This window comes from Eptesicus fuscus, chromosome 25 (assembly GCF_027574615.1).
Source record: "Eptesicus fuscus isolate TK198812 chromosome 25, DD_ASM_mEF_20220401, whole genome shotgun sequence".
Classification (NCBI taxonomy): domain Eukaryota; kingdom Metazoa; phylum Chordata; class Mammalia; order Chiroptera; family Vespertilionidae; genus Eptesicus; species Eptesicus fuscus.
The window spans coordinates 5012098-5026575 of NC_072497.1; the positions used below are offsets into that span (position 1 = coordinate 5012098).

The following is a 14478-nucleotide window of genomic DNA, read 5'->3' on the forward strand; positions in this document are numbered from 1 at the left end:
CAAGTGAGTTTGCCGACTGTGGGCTGGCACCGCCCCCTGCTGGCCATGCCCTGGTACTGCCCCTCCCCGCTCAGAGACAAGCTGAGCAGGAAAGAGGTGGGTGGGCTGGGCCAGACCTTCCCCGTCCCCTTTGGGAGACTGTGTCCCAAGACCATGAATGTTAATGTTAAATCTGACATGCTCAGCCTCCCCAAATCCCAGCTGCCTACAGACTGGGTTCCTACAAGTGGCCACCATCACCGTAATAGTAAGAGAGGAAGCGGGGCCCGGCCAGTGTGGCTCAGTGGTTGAGCATCGACCTATGAACCAGGAGGTCAGGGTTTGATTCCTGGTGAGGGCACCTGCCCGGTCCCCAGTGGGGGGCGTGCAGGCGGCAGCTGATGGATGATTCTCATCACTGATGTTTCTCTCTCTCCCTCTCTGAAATCAACAAAAATATATTTTAAAAAGAGAGGAAGAGGGACAATAAGATATCCTGTTGAAAGCCACCCAATATGGGAAGGAAAACAAAAGGTCACTTCAGTGACAACTGCTCAGAACCGCTTCCTTTCTGGAGATGTGTGGGATGAAGCAGGGATTCTGCCTCGCCCAAGGAGTGTGAGCAGAGGGAGAGCTGGGAGGTTGCAATGGTGCATGTGGTCCTGGGGGGGGGGGGGGGAGGCTGTGTTAGCTGATGGAGGCAGCTGGTTAAGGTGGGTGGAGGTCGCGGCAGGGAAACGGGCCGCCGGGTTCAGACAGCCTCTGCAGGAGACTGCAGCTGCTCAGAGCTGGCCAAAGAGGGGAGCTTGGCTCCTGGCCAAGAGGGGAGCTCTCCTGGCCCGGCCCGGGGGGGACCTGAGCTTGGATTCAGACAGATACCAAAGGAGAAGAGAACTCCGCCATCACTCAACCAACCCAAGACAATCTCGATTCAGGTCATGTCCGCCCACTCTGTTCAAAGAGCTCCATTGGAAAGGCACGTGAATCAAACCATGGCAACCTCCACGTGTCTCTCCCCGCACATTTCGCCCACGCGGTTCGCTGTGCTGAGTAAAACGCCGGTTTCTCGCTCAGCTCAGGCCTTGGCTTTCTTGCCTGGAGAGACGGGCTTGTACTAGTCAAGACTCCTGTGGGCTGGTCATTCCCCCTTATCTGCAAGGCTGGGTTAAAATCAGTCGTCACCAGCCCTGGCTGGTGTGGCTCAGTGGATAGAGCGTCGGCCTGCGGACTGAAGGGGCCCGGGTTCGATCCTTATCAAGGGCACTTGCCCGGGTTGCAGGCTTGATCCCCAGGGTGGGGCGTGCAGGAGGCAGCCAATTAGTGATTCTCTCACATCATTGATGTTTCTGTCTCTCTCTCTCCCTCTCCCTTCCTCTCTGAAATCAATAAAAAATATATATTTTAAAAACCGGTCATCATGAGAACTTGCTGTTTGGCCCATTTTCCTTCAAGTTCACACTTTGGTGAAGACACAGCAAAGAACCCTTTTAAATATAAAACCGCGGCCCCCCCCCCCCCCCAGACAGAAAACTCGCAGCCTTGCCACGTTTTTAGTCTTTTAATTTTTTTTTTTAAGTAAAGAAATTCCATTGAATCAAAGATAACAAAATTACAGTTTTCGCTTGTAATGATCTTTGTTTACCACCACACAGAATCAAAATAGGACCCAACGCAATAGGAGAACATAAAATGCTCAAGGACACCGCTGTTTAGTATAGTTTCTTAATAAAGGTAAATATCCTCGTTATTTAGAAAAAATTGCATTGCTAGTTGCAGATGTTAAACACCTCGGTGCTGGGGGGTCCCGTGTGTCTCCCCCCAAACCCAGCAGCACGGAGGCTTTCAGAACACAAACTCAAAAATACATGGTTTTCAGGGCGGCGACGTTACGTTTCGGGAAAATCCAAACGAAATGGAACAAAACAGACATCAGGAATGTGAACGTGATGGTTCTCAAAAATCAACCTGGAAGCAGATCTGCGAGGGGACGGGGGCGGCTGGCGGGAGTCTAAGCGGGCCAGGGGGAGGCGCACGCGGGCTCCCGCCCTCCCGCCCCGTGGGTGTCGCTAAGGCAGCTGCAGTGGCAGGAGTGGGAGCTCAGGTACAGTGCCGGGTCTTCCTGAGGCAGTGGGACTGGCCCAGCTCCCCTGGAGCTGGGGGGAGAGGTGACAGGGCTCTAGGTGGACTTGTGCTTCAGGGGAACTAAGGAGGCCAAAGGAAAAACCAAACGGGGCAGCCTGGCCCCCCACACCCACGGCCGGGGGGCTGCTCAGCGTGGGTGGTCTGGGAGGAGAATGCCCATGGAGATGCGGGTATTTCTGCAGGTGCTATAAGTGGGCTGTCCCCAACTTATGGCAATAGTAGATTTCTTGGCTTATGGGGACCAGGAGGGGGAGAACGGAGGATATGGATTTCATTACTAATTGACAGAGGAGTCGAGTTAAAAGGCTTAATCTGCCAGTTAAGAAGTGAATGTCATCTTATTAGAGACACACACACACACATGCCAGGAAAAACAGCTCCGAAAACATGGAGGGGGTGGGGGAGGCTAACTCTTCCAAAGGGACAGCTGTCCGCTGTCTGGAAGTGGAGAATGGCTGGCGAGCTGGACTCCGCCGCCTGCTTCCGAGGAGGCCCGGCTGCAGCATCCGGGGCAGGGGCGGCGGCGGCGCTGTTTTGGGCAGCATCCCAGCCTCACTGCCAGCAGGGGCCGCTCCCCCTTCCCTTAGCCTCAGATACAATTTGGCAAAAGCAATCCTGCTCTAGGAAGAGGGGGTGCCTCCCTCTGAGGTTCTCTAACCTCCCCCTCCACTGCTGGGCCTCTGCTCGCCACCAACAGGCCCCTTTTCACGGCCTTTGAAGCATCCAAGTAAGCCAGCGTGGCTTTGAACAAGAGGCCAGGAAGGAAGAACGGCGTCAGAGGAGGCATTTGGCAGGTTCTGGGTCCCCCATCGCCGAGGGGTGGGGGTGCCTATAACGTAAGAAGGCGCGTACAGGCCACACGGAGAAATGCTCTGGTGTTGCATGTGGCTCCGCTTCAAACTCCCTCGGCGGAAGGATTTGAATTGCGATGCCACGATATTGGGGAATACGGGGGTGGCGGAGGGGGGGGAGATATTCAAGTTAAGGCTTTCTGGTCAAAGAAAGGGATTCCAGATGATGTTGTGAGCGGATGCTGCAGGCAAATGCTTCTTAGCAACCTTGAACTCAACGGGAGGTGTCAGTGATCTTTATTTTACCTCCAAGCCAGGACCGATGCCCCCGGGAAAGAAGGGCCCCTCACATCCCGGACATCTGCCTGCCTGGCAAACACTAACAAGAACACACGCATTGTCCCCCCGGGAACTGGCGGAACGACCCGCACGTCACACGGCGACAAAGCGCGCTCTCATTCGGACGCCAGGCGCACAGGCTCGGCTGCCCTACCCGGGAGTGGGGCTTGAATGAAGACGGCGGCTTGAGAATGACAGCCGGAGCTGGGAGGGCGTCTGCCCCGGGAACTCTCAGCGCTCTGCCTGAGTCACACAGAAAGACGGGCATCTGCCTCGGGCCAGCGCTGCACCTGTCCTGGTCACGTGGCCAAGCCTCGGGACAGCAAGACACTGAGATGAGGATGGAGACGCTGAAGAGAAGCCGAAGACACAGGGCAAGGGCAAGGGCAAGGCCTAGGGTGGTCACCCGCAAAGCCTAATGCAGCAGCTCCCTCCCCCAGCCCTACAGGGTGAGCCAGGGGCCCTGACTCACCGGATTCTAAAGCAAGAGCTGCAGAAGGCCAGTGGGAGCGTTCGGGAAAATGACGTGGACGTCGATGAATGGTTTTAGAGACGGTCTAGGACAAGCATGTCAAACTCGCGGCCTGCGGGATTACACGCCTCCAGGCATGTGGCCTGCTGGCCGCGAGTTTGACATGCTTGGTCTGGGATCACTGGGGCTCAGGGAGGTGAAGCGGCTGCCGCCCATCCAATGTGAATGGGGGGCAGGTGGGACAAGAACCCAGGTCCCCTGCACCCTGCTTCCTAACACCACGCCCACAAAGGGACGCTCTCCTTTCAGGCGCATTTCCCCTCATGTGGTCTGTCACAGGCCCCGCCACGCCGCAGAGAGCTTACAAGGACAGTGACCACAAACCACCTTCTCTCCAGGCCGCCCTGGAGTCCCGGGTGCAAACTCACAGCAGAGAAGTGATGGTTTTGTTTTTTAAATCCTCAATGGAGGGTATCTTCCCCATTGATTTTCAGAGAGTGGGAGAGAGAGAGACAGAGATAAACACGGATGTGAGAGAGACACATCGATGGGTTGCCTCCCGCCTGCCCCTGACCAAAGCCAGGAGCCTGCAACCGAGGTACATGCCCTTGACCAGAATTGAACCCGGGACCCTCAGTCCGCAGGCCGACGCGCTATCCACTGAGCCAAACTGGCCAGGGCAAGGGGTTTTCTTCAAGGCTGTTAAACGCCGTCTAACGGAAGTGCATCAAGGAGACCTGACACCATTTTTCAGAAAATCCTAATTTGACTCGAATCAGTTATTCATCAGTGTCTTCAAAATGTTTAGGAGGCAGGGTTTTTAACGGGTTATTCCTGCGATTGAACTGTCTGGGTCTTTGCAACTTATATCCTCAATCTGATTTCAGAATAGAACGTTCAAAAGCTCTAGTTTTAGCCCAAGTGCGGCCTTAATAGCCAGAAGAGCACTCCCGTCGCCACCAGAGATGAATGGCTTCAGAAGAAAAGCGAAGGGAAGCGGGAGGGAGGGGGAAGCTGACCTACATACAAAGCGCCGCTCCCTTGTGTACCAGGCGAGTTCGCATCTCTGTCCATTCAATGCCCTGTGCGCTCATTCAGGGCAAACAAGAATGCCCCTGTTAAGACGGCCACAGCCACCCTCTCATTTCCATGCCCGAGAGCCTGGCGCTGAACAAAGGCCTTCAGTGGCCTTCGTGTGAGTGCCATTCAGAGTCACACACTGAAAAGAACTCAGCTGGGCCGCCGCCCTCGCAGCTCCGGGGGGTGAATTCCGGTCGGGTGGCAACAGAGGAGGTGCCCAAACCCTGCCTCTCCCCCTCCTCACCTCCAGGGGGGACACCTGGGTCGGACTGCCATGCAGAACAGGCTCTAAGGACTTCTGTCCCCTGCACCCCGGGGGGTGACAGCAACACTGTCATTTCTCTTCCCGAATGGAGCTGGTACCTGGCCACTACTTCCTCAGAACAGGGCAAGAGAGGGGACCCGGGCGAATGACAAGGAAATGGTCATACAAACCTATCAAGTTACTGCTCCGTTTACCGAATTTCACAGAAAGTCTTAAGAAATGAAGGGAGTCGTGCGACTATGACTAAGAATCTTCTGGATCACAGCTGTGGCTGTCAGGTGGCGGGGAAGTGACAGGGGAAAAGGACAGGCGTCCAAACTGAGGGTTAGATGGTAAAGTGCCACTTGGTGCTAAAACAACGCGAAAAGGAAAAGCGTTAGAAAAAGAATAACTTGGGGGCCGGGGGGGGGGGTGGCGGGGGGAGTCACCAGGACAAACCTGGTGTGTGTATAAACCACAGCGAAGTCCGGACCCCAGACATCGTCACCTTTTGAGATAATGGCTGTTTTTGATGTTATTCGTTAGTTCGATCTAGTGATTGTCAGCAAACAATTTCTCCAGGCCACAGACATTCCTGTCACAGTCACTTGGACCAATGCTCAAACTATGTCCCCCTGTGGCCACAGGGGTCGGCCTCCGAGCCCCCAGGTGACTCCCTCCACCCCTTCAACACCCACGCGGTCGGATCCCCTTTTCCTACTCCTGTCTGCCCCGGAGCAAAGGAGACGAAGCAGGGGACATTTTGAAGCATCCAGGCAATTTCTCTCATAGTTCCATTTCGCTCCAGACAGCAACTGCAGGTTTTTCAAAGTGCAGGGTTTTTAGACATTCAAGTACCACAGGATTGGAGAAAAGTACTTGAAACTTAAGAGTGACAATTTCATTTGGGAAGACACCTGAGGAGGGACCTCTATAGACTACAATAGGCTATTAACCGTTTGCACTCGCTTGCTTTTTTCTCGATTCCTTTATTCTAACGCTAACTGTGTCGAGTCACACTTGACATCCGAGTGCAAAAGGTTAAGTTAAAAATCTGCTTGCAGAACCACACCTTCTCGGGTTGGGAAAGTCTTGCTCCAAACTCAGGTCCAACTTTTGAATTGTTTGGTATCAAAAGCCAGAGTTGGAGAGAGACCTGGGTTAAAAAATAAAATTACAAAAGAGTGCATAATAAAACAAGGCCCCACAAACGGCTTTATATGACATGAGGAATAGACAAGCAAACAAACAAACAAAGGGGAAATGATGACATCTACACGTTTAGCCTGGAGGGCGGCTCCCAGCTCCCCCTGGAGGGACGGTCTCTCAAACCTCAGGAAAGTGAGTTTGTCATTGAATTTCAGGACGGGTAGTGATCTCGGCCGGCAATCTACCTGGTCCAAGTGCCCCATTTTACAGGCGAGGAAGCTCAAGTTCAAGGGGGCCTTTCCAGGGTCATATAGCCAGTGAGAAGCAGAGTCAGGTGTGGTCACAGCGGGTAGCTGTGCACGACAGGCCTTGGGGGTCCCTGGGAGCTGGGTGACGCCTCCGACTATGGATTTTAACAAAAAGAGCTACTGAGATATTTCTAATTTAAAAGGCCTTGCAGACAGTGGTTTCCCCAATTTGCCTGGCGATGAGAATCACCGGGGGCACTTGTCAAAAATTAAAATCCCCAGGCCCTTTCCCAGGCCCGCGGCTTGGGCTTCTCCTCGGGGAGGGACCTGGGAGGCTGAATTTTTAATAAGCGCCCCAGGTCACTCTCATCACCTGCAAGGGGCTAAGAGACTGTCCTAGGAGAGAGCGAGGGAGAAGCTTGGCTTGTGATCAAGGGGGTTTTCTTTGCCCTAAGAGGCCACGCTGCGGCCGGGAGCCCCGGGACCCCAGGTTCGGAGCTGACCTGCGTCTCCGGCAGGGGCCCGGCTTGGTGAGCGCTTTTCCGGTCTACACAAGGACACATACGGCCACCACCGAATAACAGACGTCCTTCATTGTTCTTGGGGGAGAGCCTTTTGATTGGCAAAGCAAAACTGCTGTCCTGACACCTTTTTCACAGGGAAACTAGATGTGACTGGCTTAAAAGCAATCATGATGATGATGCTGCTAAACCGGACAGGAGGCTGCGAGGCTGTCTGGTGCTTGTCACCACGGCGAACAGCGCAATGGAGGAAACAAGGAACTAAGCACAAAAATAGCCTGGAGCGCCCGGGGTAGCCGCCCACCCCGACAGGTGTGCCCGGTGGTGGCCCCCGCTGACGGTGTGAGGTCAGATCCAGGTCACTGAGGGAGGGGGAGACCTGAACAGCCGGTGAGGGACGCCAGTCCAAGGGGGGCAGCTGGGGCGCCAGAGTCCGGGGGCCTCACTCCAGGCCGGCCTCCACCTGCTCCGCGTCGGCGCACTGCAACTTGCTGCGTTCCCACTGGCAGATGGCGTTGGCGTACTCCACCACCAGCTTGTCCATCCACGTCAGCGGCTCGGGCAGCAGCATGGAGCCCTCGAAGAAGCCCAGGTGGCCCCCGTGCAGAGGCAGCACGAACATGACGTTCTCCCGTTTCTCTGCAGGGGAAAGGCAGCCGTGAGTCCCTGACCCCGGGGTAGCTCCACGGCAGCAGGTGCGGACGCACGCTGGCCAGGTGGCCCGGGTGTTCCCACAGGCCAAGGTCACCTACAAGGGCATCCGACCTCCACTCACTGCCTCATTCACCTCCGTAGGAGGGAGACTGGTGGCGCAGGCACAACAGTGGGACCCAGCAGGTTGGAGAACAGCAGCTTGGTTTGGAGCGGAGCCTTGGAGATCTAAGTGGTTCTCAAACACGGCTGCGTGGTAGCACACAGGGGTTTGGAAAGATCTCTGTGCGGCACCCTAGCTGGTTTGGCTCAGTGGATAGAGCGTTGGCCTGCAGACTGAAGGGTCCCGGGTTCAATTCTGGTCAAGGGCACATGCCTGGGTTGCGGGCTTGATCCCCAGTAGGGGGCCTGCAGGAGGCAGCCAATCGATGAATGATTCTCTCTCATCATTTCTATTTCTCTCGCTCTCCCTTCCTCTCTGAAATCAAATATATATATATATATATATATATATATATATATATATATATATCCTACCTAATAATAGAAAAATATGCAAATTGACCGTACCTTGGCTATGCCCATGATTGGCCAGGAGGTGCAGGGGGGCAGGACTCGGGGTGGCCGGGGTAGCTGATTGGGCCGGCGGGACGCTGAGCTGCATCGCCAGCAGCGGCACGAGCTCAGCGTCTGCGCCATGGCTGTGCTGCAGCACAGAAGGGGCCTCTGGGGCAGCGAGCTCACGTCCCGCCGCGCGGACCATCAAAAGTGGGGGAGCTGAGTGCCTGAGCGGACAGGCACTCAGCTCCCCCGCAATCGAAAGCAAAAGTGTGGGAGCTGGGTGCCTGTCCACTCAGGCAGCAGGCCTTTCAGAAGCCTCCGCCGCGCTGGAGGCTTCTGAAAGGCCTGGTGCACCAGTGATCGAAAGCAAAAGCGTGGGAGCTGGGTGCCTGTCCACTCAGGCACCAGGCCTTGCAGAAGCCTCCGGCGCCTGGTGCATCAGCGGCCAGGCACCCAGCTCCCCGTGATCGAAAGGGAAAGCGTGTAGGGGACCCTACACGTGCATGATTCAATCATGCACTGGGCCTCTAGTATATATATATATATGATTACTGTGCAGCATCCAGACCAGTTACATCAGGATCTCAGTTGGGGTAGGGGATGGGGGGAGGGGGAACCAGGCGCTGCAGCTGCTAAAGCTCCCCAAATGACTAGGCTGTACGGCCAAGCACGCCCCAACTTTGTGCATCGGAACCCCTGGGATGTCGCCTTAAAATCCAGGCGCTGCTTTCCCAGGCAGAGAGAGCTGAGTTCCCAGGCGGTGCTGAGGCTGCGTGGAGGGGGGGTTCCTGGGAAGGGTGCATAGCATTTACACTGTCATTTACTGGAGAACAAGGCAGCTCAGTGAGTCGATGGTTTTTCATGCCATTTATCTGCTAAGACTGAAACATAAAGCCGCCAGCGGTGCTTACGGATGCTCACACTCGCGTGGCACCTGCTCAGTCCAGATGAGGGAGGCTGGTTGCTAGCACAGCCAGCACGGAACGGGCCGCTACGGAGCAGCTGTCTTCCTGGGGAATCACTGACAGAGCCCCTTGCTGGCTGCCCTGGGTGGGCGACACTTCCTGGGGGTCCTTTCTTGCCTGACCCCTGTCCCCTGTCCCTGCAGTCACTATTGCATACATTCCTGTGCCACAGCAGCAGAGCTCTGGCTGGGGGTAGGGAAGGAAGCAGACACACTGCTTTCTCTGTGTGCTGCCCACGTGGCCGAGGGCGCGGGTGACAGGAGAGAGACTTTACCCCATCCCACGCGCGGCACGCACTCTGCGCGGTGCCCCGGAGCTCTCTGCAGGCGGGCGTGGGTCCTTGTCTGCTGTAGTATCTACCCTTCTAGCTTGGGGTCACGAGAGAAGCAGAGGTAACCCGCTCTCCATATGCTACTTACAGAGGTCATGCAGGGAAATGAGGCCCTGGGAGTCCCCAGGTTTCCTCCTGCGACCCCGTTAGCTCTCCTCAGCTCCTTCCTGCCTGTGCTGGATAACACTCCCACCGGCCACAGCCTGCTTTTTCAGCTGCTTATATTTTTATCCTCAGAGCAGATGGAGAGGCTGACTGTCACGAGTGGTTTTTTATTTATTTTTTGCTTTTCAGGTCAAGTCTGAAGTGTAAATACCTCTTTAAGCCAAACTCTCAGACTTCATGGAGCCGTAACCCCGAGCCGACAGTTTCAGAGCCGCAGGGGACTCCGCTCTTGTCTCTGATGTAAGGGACAGGCCTGCCTCCTGCACGGAATGGACACGGGGAGGCTCTGCCCAGGCCCCCTCACAGCCCGGGACTGTCGGGTCTGACTAAGAGCACCGCCAGGAGGGACAGATCGTGAAGGGGACAGAATGACCGGCAGTCTGCCGAGTGCATGAGGGAGCAGCAGAAAGACACTTACCTGAGAGAGATTTTGGAATGCTTAGAAGGCTTTCATGTACCAAGGGGTCATCGGCTGCGTTAACCAGCATGAGGGGCACATAGATCTGAACCAAGAAAAGAAAAAGAATGAAGTGATTGCTCCGCTTTTGTGGACCCCATTGATCCACGGTTCAAGTTCACTCCCCGACCTGGCCCTGAACAAGAGGGAAGGTGGTGGTCCCTGCTCAGCGTGCTGAACAGGTGGGTGAAGGACACCTGGTCCCCGGATGGCCAGCTGCTGCTGTGACTCCGGCCCTGGCAGGCGTGTGCCGATGGGGCACTCGGACACCCCTGGACCGCTATGCCGGGAGTACACGCCTGCGTGTGCTAAGCTGGGGTCCCTGGCCTTGGCTCTGGGCGGCTCCACGGTGCTGTAATGGTGCAGATGAAGACACCAGAAGCCTGGGTGTGAGGCTGAGCTAGGAGGGGTGGCCGATATGACACATGGCCGAACTGCAGCCCACAAGTCCCTGCTTCAGCTGCGGGCGGTGGGCCACACCAACAGGTGCTCATCGTCAGGGGTAAATGGACTCCCATGTTGGAGTAAAAAGAGCAATTGTGCAAACACAGAATGAGAGAGACCGGTGGTGGTGGTTCAGGTAAAAAACATACGGGGGTTCCCCTAGCCGGTTTGGCTCAGTGGATAGAATGTCAGCCTGCAAGCTCAAGGGTCCCGGGTTCAATTCCTGGTCAAGGCACATGCCCAGGTTGTGGGCTTGATCCCCAGTGGGGGGCGGGCAGGAGGCAGCCCATCAATGATTCTCTCTCATCATTGATGTTTCTTTTTTTTTTTTATATTTCTTTATTGATTTCAGAGAGGAAGGGAGAAGGAGAGAAAGAGAGAGAAAGAGAGAAAGAGAGAGAGACATCAATAATGAGAGAGAATCATTGATCGGCTGCCTCCTGCATGCCCCCTACTGGGGATCGAACCCACAACCCAGGCATGTGCCTTTGGCCAGAATCGAACCTGGGACCCTTCAGTCTGCAGGCTGACGCTCTATCCACTGAGCCAAGCCGACCAGGGGCATCATCACTGATGTTTCTATCTCTTCCTTCCTCTCCCTTCCTCTCCGAAATCAATAAAAATATATATTTTTAAAATATGGGGGTTATGTTGGCCACAAACTTAATTTAATACGCATAAAGTTCATTACAGCTGCTATAACTGCATTAGTATAAACCTAGTCTCTTTGTCAACAGACATATTCCTCCTTGTTTTGATAGAGAAATATGCCTATTTTACTGCGATCACCAGATCACAGCAGGACTTTTTAATTCCGCCCTAGGCACCACACTAAGTAAATACACAAGGGCCAAAAGGAGGGTCCAGGTCCTGCCCTGCATGAAGGGACAGCACAGGGATGACACACGGAAGTCGCAGAGGGGCAGGGTGGCAGAGGGGCAGAGTCACAGAGAGGGACGGGGTCACAGAGGGACGGGGCCGCAGAGGTGCAGGATCGCAGCGGGACGGAGTCACAGAAGGACAGGGTCGCAGAGGGACAGGGTCGCAGAGGGACAGGGTTCAGTTCAATAATTAACCCAAGTTAACCGCTGGACGGTCTGAGCCAGACTCTGGCCGAGCTTCCAACAGGGACGGTTAGGAGGGAGCTGCCCTGGGCGGAGGCGGGATGAGGACCGAATGCCGGGGCTGCCACTCACCCTGTGCAGGTACCGCATGCAGCTCTCCTCCTCGTAATACTCCTTCAGGGAGTTGTAGCCATGGAACTTCCTGCGGCACACACACAGGAAAAGGACAAAACAACACGTGGCATCAGATGGGAACGCGGAGCAGACTGCACTCCCACTCCGGTTCCTGTACTAACTGGCCAGGCACATCCGTGGAATATACCTGGCACCAGAGTTAGGGTTCAGAGCCCCGGCTTTGGCGCTGGGTTCCAATCCTGACCCTTCCACTCACTGGCTGTGTGACCTCAGGCAATGGGTTTAACCGCTGAGCTTCTCCTCTGTAAACGGAGCGAAGGACAGGGCCTGCCTTAACGGCGCTGTGACATCGCTGACATTGAAGTGTGTCCCAGCACCGCTACCGGCCCAGAGAAATCACTCAGTAAGTGTTATCGATGGTGATTATTGGCAGACGTTACATCTTCCGAGGCAGTGTAAAGCCGGATGTCACTGGACACTAAGAAGCTGGAATTCAAAGGCCTTTTACTAGAACTTTCCTTACAGCAGAGCCTTCGTGGCAGAGTAACCCCAACACTGTGAACTGAAATGAGGGATTCAGAGTCCCCGATTCCGTCCGTCACGGGGCAGTCAGACAGAAACTGACGCTGACCAAACCTTCAGCGGGGTCTGCCCGGCCCTGAGCGGCCTGGAGCTCGGATCCAGCAGCCAGTCCGCCCCGCCAGAGGCTCTGAAAACCTCAGCTCTTCCTGACACACATCAGGGCATCGGGTGCTTCTATTCTGACTCGACTTCACGACATCCCTCTCCCCCTGCACCCCGCCCCCCAAGTGGTGGGTCTTTCCCCACCAGGATGCGGGCACCTCTCTGCCCGGAAGGACCCAGGCAGCTCAGGCCGGACCATCAGGATCCCTCCCCAGGGAGGGGAGGCGCTGGGCTCTCCTCCAGGACGCTTCCCGAAACCAGTCCCTGTGGTGTCAGGGGCCGGGAAGCCCTGCCACCCTCGGGGTCACTCGTGCGGGCTTGGGATGAGGCCGCCCACTGGGGAACATCAGCCGAACTGCCCAGCACTGTCAGAGCGGAGGCGCTTCAGGGAGAGCTGACGAACATTCTCTTTGGGGCTTCACAAAACTCAGATGATGAACAGGGAAGTGAAATAAGCTTGGGTTTGTTTGTTTGTTCTCATTAGACACGCCCGTCTGAAGTGAGGGTGGGTCGGATTCATTCTCGCCTTCTTACACACCAGCAATTTCCTAGTTTCTCAACAGGCATCTTTCAAGGTTACTTGGTGTAAGAAGGTGACTAAGATCCTATAAGAAAGGCAAGTGCAGATTCCATACCTCAGGTCAGTACCTGCCTATCTTTTTTTTTTTTTTTAAGTCTTTATTTTTATCTCCCTTTTTTTCTTAATCCTCACCTGAGGATATTTTCCCATTGGTTTTTAGAGAGAGTGGAAGGGAGAGGGAGACAGAGAAAAACATCGATGAGAGAGAAACACATCGATTGGTTGCCTCCTGCATGTGCCCTGACCAGGGTTGGAGAACCTGCAACCAAGGTACATGCCCTTGACCGGAATGGAACCTGGGACCCTTCAGTCCACGGGCTGATGCTCTATCCACTGGGCCAAACCGGCCAGGGCATGCTTATCTATTGAATGAACCAAACTTGCTCTAGACCAGGCCTAAAGGTGTCAAATGGTCATTAAATAAAAAGGGGGATTTAAAAAAAGATAGACTGATGAGGTCAGAGATCAACTTGACCTTTCCCGGTTAAGACTAACCTCAATCAGAAACTATGGGTACCAGGAAGGAGGACACTGTCAGGGTGCCGGCCTCGGGGGCCTGGAGAGGCAGGGACAAGAAATACTTCCTTTTCCTTTCCCTCCCCTGCAAATGCACACAGGAGGGGGGAGCACTGTGGGCCGCTTGGGTGTGACTCCCCAGGCCCCGGTTCAAGCCCAGTTCCAGCCCCAGTTCCAGCAGGGACGCAGAATGAGGGGCCAGATCCTCTTCCTATTTTCCAAGAGAAGCTACAATTTTCATTTTCTGTGAAATCTGTGGGGGGGTTTGTTTGTTTTTGTCTTTTTCCCCTTCTTCTTCTATTGTTTTTAAACACTGGACATGTATTCAGGAGTGGAAAAAAAAAAGCCCCAAGCACTAAAGGGGGCAGAGAAACGCCCCTGTCCCCCGCTGCTGGACAGCGCTGGCCTGCGGCCTCCTGCTGGCCCCGTTCCGAGCGCGAGGACTCACCTCATCACGTTGTCGTCGATCTGCATCAGGGACGTGGCCATGTAGAGGCGGCTCAAGTCCGAGTCCTCCAGGGTCTGGGGCTTCTTCCCATGGTCCCCGAACAGAGCTTGTCTAGAGGGAGACACAAGGCAAACAGAAGGACACGCGGGTGAGAAACCAAGCGAATCCCACGCACACTGCAAACACCCTCCCATTTCATCGCCGGGGACTCCGCAGCGCAGCTGGAAACCATTTTTTTAAAAAAATATATTTTATTGATTTTTCACAGAGAGGAAGAGAGAGGGACAGAGTCAGAAACATCGATGATAGAGAAACATCGATCAGCTGCCTCTTGCACAACCCCCACTGGGGATGTGCCCGCAACCAAGGCACATGCCCCTGACCGGAATCGAACCCGGGACCCTCCAGTCCGCAGGCCGACGCTCTATCCACTGAGCCAAACCGGCTTCGGCATCCATTTTTAATTTAAAAAATGCTTCAGCAGACAAGATCCACAGCCGAGCCTGCTTCCC

The 14478-nt window shown here is 55.0% G+C and overlaps 1 protein-coding gene across 1 annotated transcript in view; it reads right to left on the minus strand.

The window, feature by feature from the left end:
* Positions 1 to 6232: 6232 nt before the first annotated feature.
* The window catches only part of ABHD2 (abhydrolase domain containing 2, acylglycerol lipase), a 73080-nt gene continuing 64834 nt past the window's right edge, over positions 6233 to 14478 (minus strand). The window contains exons 8-11 of the mRNA XM_028136792.2: positions 13967 to 14077; positions 11736 to 11805; positions 10057 to 10141; positions 6233 to 7604 (exon numbers count right to left, since the gene is read on the minus strand). Coding sequence (XP_027992593.1) covers positions 7408 to 7604; positions 10057 to 10141; positions 11736 to 11805; positions 13967 to 14077 — 463 coding nt within the window. The 3' untranslated portion in view covers positions 6233 to 7407. The remainder of the gene's footprint in view (positions 7605 to 10056; positions 10142 to 11735; positions 11806 to 13966; positions 14078 to 14478) is intronic.